This window comes from Parasteatoda tepidariorum, chromosome 5, assembly GCF_043381705.1.
Source record: "Parasteatoda tepidariorum isolate YZ-2023 chromosome 5, CAS_Ptep_4.0, whole genome shotgun sequence".
Lineage (NCBI taxonomy): Eukaryota > Metazoa > Arthropoda > Arachnida > Araneae > Theridiidae > Parasteatoda > Parasteatoda tepidariorum.
In genome coordinates, this window is record NC_092208.1 from 91,019,018 (window position 1) to 91,024,042 (window position 5,025).

General features: G+C 26.8%; 1 protein-coding gene across 1 annotated transcript in view; it reads left to right on the forward strand.

Annotated features, from left to right (window-relative positions):
- LOC122268408 (serine palmitoyltransferase 1) overlaps positions 1-5,025 on the forward strand; it is a gene marked incomplete at its 5' end in the record, with an annotated part of 14,848 nt that continues 9,823 nt past the window's right edge. Inside the window, 3 exon segments of the mRNA XM_043054960.2 lie at positions 1-49; positions 1,417-1,546; positions 2,433-2,522. Coding sequence (XP_042910894.2) covers positions 1-49; positions 1,417-1,546; positions 2,433-2,522 — 269 coding nt within the window.

Below are 5,025 nucleotides of genomic sequence, written 5' to 3' on the forward strand. Positions count from 1 at the left end.
TATCAAGTGCCATTCCAGCCTATTCAAAACATGGGGACATCATATTCTGGTAATTTGTGTTTATTTAATTTTTATATCAATTATTTTTCGTGAACCTTTTTTTCTTATTTATAACATGCGGAATTGTTAAAACCTTTTCCACCTATTACTTCTTCTTTTGAAATGTTTAAGAAAAGTTTCTTTCTGACTAGGTGAATCGCTATGGTGTGACAGATAATAGTTTTATAATTATAGGGCAAAATTAATAGTCATCACAAGCCAACTAAATATAACATTTTATTATTATTTTTAATGAGTATGGAATTATTATGAATATTTTATTAGACTCTGAAAAGTTACTACATTTCACACTTGTTTTGTAAAATTTTTCTTCGTTTTCGAAATGAATTTTATAATATTTACCATATTTCTAGAAATGCTTAAAAAAATGCCTTACATTATAATATCATAAATTTTTTTACTCATTTAAAACTTTTTAAAAAAGGGACTGCATATTTTATACAGTGATCACTGGCCAGTTATAAGTTAGCTCTATATTTGCCGATATTGCTAAGATAATGCTAAAGCCATTAGTTTTGTCTTTGCCATTGAATTCTGTAAATCGTTTTCTTACTTAGTTTTTTTTTTTTTTTTTTTCAATCAAGATTAATTGTTTTCATTGTAAACATGGAAATCAAATAAATGTTACAAATGCATTAGATACTAATGCACAGAGATTTACTTATTAAAGGGAAAAGTAACTTTGAGCAGGATGCATTAAGATATGCTACTTTTATAGGATATTTAATTTGGGTTTTTTTTTCCTTGGCTTGCTTAAAAAAAGTAGACTTCAAAATTTTGGAGAATATTATTTTAATTTTTTTCAGTATAAAAAATTTAGCCTTTTTTTTTATTTTTTTTTTAAGTCAATTATGAAATATTTAATAGTTTTATTGCACTTCCTTGAATAATCTTTAAATTGCACCAGAAAACAGATATGGCTGAAAATTAGAATTCTTAAAGAAATAACTATATCTTTTTGCTTACATGTTAAGTTTCTGAAACTATGAAGTATATGTTACACATTATTAAGAAAAACATCTGTAAAGGTTTTTTTTCTTCCTTTTTTTCTAATCTGATTATCTGTAATTTTTTAATGCTCCTTTGTGACGAATTCTTTCTTCTAAAATTTTAGGTATTTCGTGATACAGCATATAAAAACAGAACAAAAAAATAAGTTTTTTTTTTTCTTTTTCTTTTTTTTTTTTTTTTTTTTTTTTTTNTTTTTTTTTTTTCTTTTCTTTTTTTTTTTTTTTTTTTTTTTAAAGTTTGATAATGATTAACCAAATTTGAAAATGTTTGCTTACATTTTGCAAATTTTTGTAAATTTTATTTATATAGTATTTTTTTATCATTTATATAACTGGCTTATTTTAGTGATGAAGCTGTAAACTTTGCCATACAAAAAGGGCTGGTTGCATCTAGAAGTCAGATATTTTTCTTTAAACATAATGATATGGATGATCTTGAAAAACTTCTCTTAAATCAAGAAAAGTTGGATAAAATTGTAAGTTATCTTTTATCTCTTGTGTTTAGTCTCTCATCATATATTATACTGGCAGGAAATTAAATTGATCAATGTTTTTTTTTTAATATCTGAATTCTCTTTAAATCAATTAATTACATAATATGAGAAAGTATATTACTAAACTCTGACATTAACTTTATATCTAAAATTTGTCATTTTTATCTGTTCAAACAAAAAAAAAATTTTTTTTCATTCAAATCTTGGAAGCATGTATTTTTATTCTTTACTCTTTTTCAAATTAAAATGTCACAGGTGTGTTTTTGTCAGTATTGTATGTGAAAATATTATGTATGATTATTTGAATAATTAAAATTATTTTATAACTTTAAAATGTTTTATTTCGTTACGAAAGAAAAGTAGAGTGTATTTTCTACAACTAAATTTAAATTCATTTTCTTTCATAAGCACTTGATGTAAAGTTTGGTATGTTTCTAGGATTAATCAAATACCTCTTAAAAATGATGTCATTTAGATATACATTACATTTGTGTAATAAATAAAAAATAGTAATTGTTTTAAATTAACTTGTCCTTTGTTTGCACATTTAGGATTATACATAGTTTAAGCATGTATCTTAATAAATCTGTGTGTGCTGTATAAGTAGAATTGTAATAATTTAAGAATATTCAAAGAATTGAAAAGTTTAATGAGGGATAATGTATAAAAAGTTTAAATGGAAGAATACATGAAGTAGCATTTATTAAATTTTAAAATAAATCAACTTTAGAATTGCAGAAATAGTTTTTAAAATGTACCATATTGCCTTGTTGTTTCTTAAAATTATGCTACATTATCTTCAATTTACTACTTTTAAACAAATTTTTATTATTATTTTTTTGACAATACGCTTCTATGTTGTTACTAGAATCCAAAGAAAGCTCTGGTGACTAGAAGATTTTTAGTTGCGGAAGGATTGTATCTGAATAAAGGGGACATTTGTCCATTACCTGAATTGGTATATTTTCCTTTTATATATTTTTAATTTTTTATTGCAGATAATTATTCTCTAAAATTAAGTGTGATGCCATTTTTAAAGGTTATAATTTATAAATATAATGCAGCAATGTTCTAAGAATTTTCAATTCAACTTCTTAATAAAATGTCTTTACGTTTTCTCAAATATTCCTGAATGAATTCAAGTTAAGAGTTAAAGCTTGTGTCAGAAAGGGGGGGTAAACTTCAAGCAACATATTGAACCTAAATTAAAACTCGGGGGTGATTGTGCTCTGGGGGTACCTCAGAATTCCGGGTTTTTCATATTGTTCTTCCAGGTATAAAGTTCGGTGCTTACCTTTCAGTTTTACTGTTAAAAATCTCAAATTAATGTGATAGTAATAAACTCTCTATTTGTAGCAATCCTTATACTTCAAGGATTCTGACTGCACCACCCTTCGATGCGTACTGGTTGGAGGTTAGGAGCAGTTGGGGAAGGAGGAACAGAATGTGTGTGAGGGAGACAGAATTCTTTTCATCTCCTTGTGTTTTTGAAAATTCTTAGAATTTTGCAGGGTTGTAGGTTTCAGTTGTGCATTGCACTACTGACTATCACATGTTAGAATTTTCCCTGTCGAAATATTTCTATGTGCATACTTTGTGTTGTATTTATATTTGGCATAGAATCTTTTTAACCATTTTGTAGATCGCATTTTTTATGTAGACATTTTTTAACAGAAAAAATGGCAAAAAGGATCTAGAAAAAGACTGCAAGAAGAATTGTTTACTATATGGCATGTTTCACTATCAATATCTACATTTGTTGGATATTGATGGTGAAACATGCCATATTGTTAACTATTGTTCCAAACATTTTAAGGAGTCATTTTTTAAAGCACTTATAAATTCTATGTAAATACATTTATTTTTATTGTTAGTGTGCTGATGAGAGAGAATTATTTTTCCAACTTTGTGCAGTTCTTAAATTGAAATTACTGCAACTGTTAAATAAACCTGATCATAGATGGCTCTGTGCTTCAGGTTCTAGAGCATCTGCAGTATTTATGGGATGCTTTAATAATATTTATTTTTCATGGATTGTATTGGACAAAAAATTTTATGAAAATGATATAAAGGAAATGTCACCCAAAATATTCAAACTACACTGACAAAACAAGTATCTGACTGTTGATGGGGGGAAAAAATAATTGTTCAAAGACTTTTTTGTAGAGCAAAGAAAGACATTGTTGTTGTGTATCAATTTTTTTTTTGCCCCATTTCAATAAATGTGTCAAATTATTTCATGGCAATGAATAGCTTTTGCATGAGCTGCATGTTCAAATGTTTAATTTAACCTGACAATTTTTTTTTAAAAAAACGCACGAGCTTTTGTGCAATCTGAAGAGTTACCAAGATGTTTTGAAAATCGATCCAATCAAATCTGGAAATTATTTACCAGTTAAACTCATTTTCACAGGAATGGATGCTGCAGATAGCAATAATAAAACAGATTCTAGTGTTCAAGACTTTTTGAAGGTCCTGAAAAAAAGCTACTCAAATTGTGCATCATATATGCAGACAGAATTATCATTGAGTCAATAAAATTATCTGCACTCAATCCTGTCTAAAGAGGAGAGCCTGCAATTTTTACAGTACTGATGAAGCTAGGAGAATTTTTGTTATTTCAAAAGAAGACACATGCTGACCTAAGGCAGAATCAAACTGATGATTCTTATGCTTTTTTTTAAAGCAAGCCTATGAAGGGATTTTGATCAAAAATAATTGAACTTCAGGAAAGTAATGTCAAAAAATATCCCATTATTTCAAGGATGATCCAAGCTCTGTTAACATGTTTTTACGGACCATCAGTTGAAAGTACGTTTAATTTGATTGTCTGAAAATAGAACCTCCCTTAATATTGAATCAATAGACTATTCTATTGATTCAATATTAAGGTCAGTACTTGTGAGGTTCAAAAGATCCTGCACATGAACCAATTAGCTGTTCATGATTTAATTTACAGTTGGTCGAATTATTAGTCGAAAACTGTTCCTAATGCTGCTATTTATATATCTGAGAGCCATGTTGATTCTTCCTTCTCCTGTTCACAGTAAAAAGCACTGTGATTCTCAGAACACAGTTGCTTCTAGACTTTCAGAAGAATAATCTTTCTTTAAGAAATCTATATTAATTTAAAAGTTTTGTACCTTTTTCTTTCTCTATTAATACAGAATAACCTGTTAATTATTTTGAAATAGGATTGAATGTATTGATTTCGTAATTTTAATATCTAATTGTATGAAATGATTTATATTCCATATTGAAATACCAGTAATACTTTTGTAAAATTATATTTTGAAATGCATGGGAAGAGATGAATTTATTGTTGTACCTTAACTGATTTGACTTTATTTGTGTATTTAACGTTTTCTATCTATTCTGAATAAAGTTATTTTTTAGCTAAAATTATTTTTTGAAATATTAAATTTTAATAAATGTTAAGAAACTATTTATATATATATATA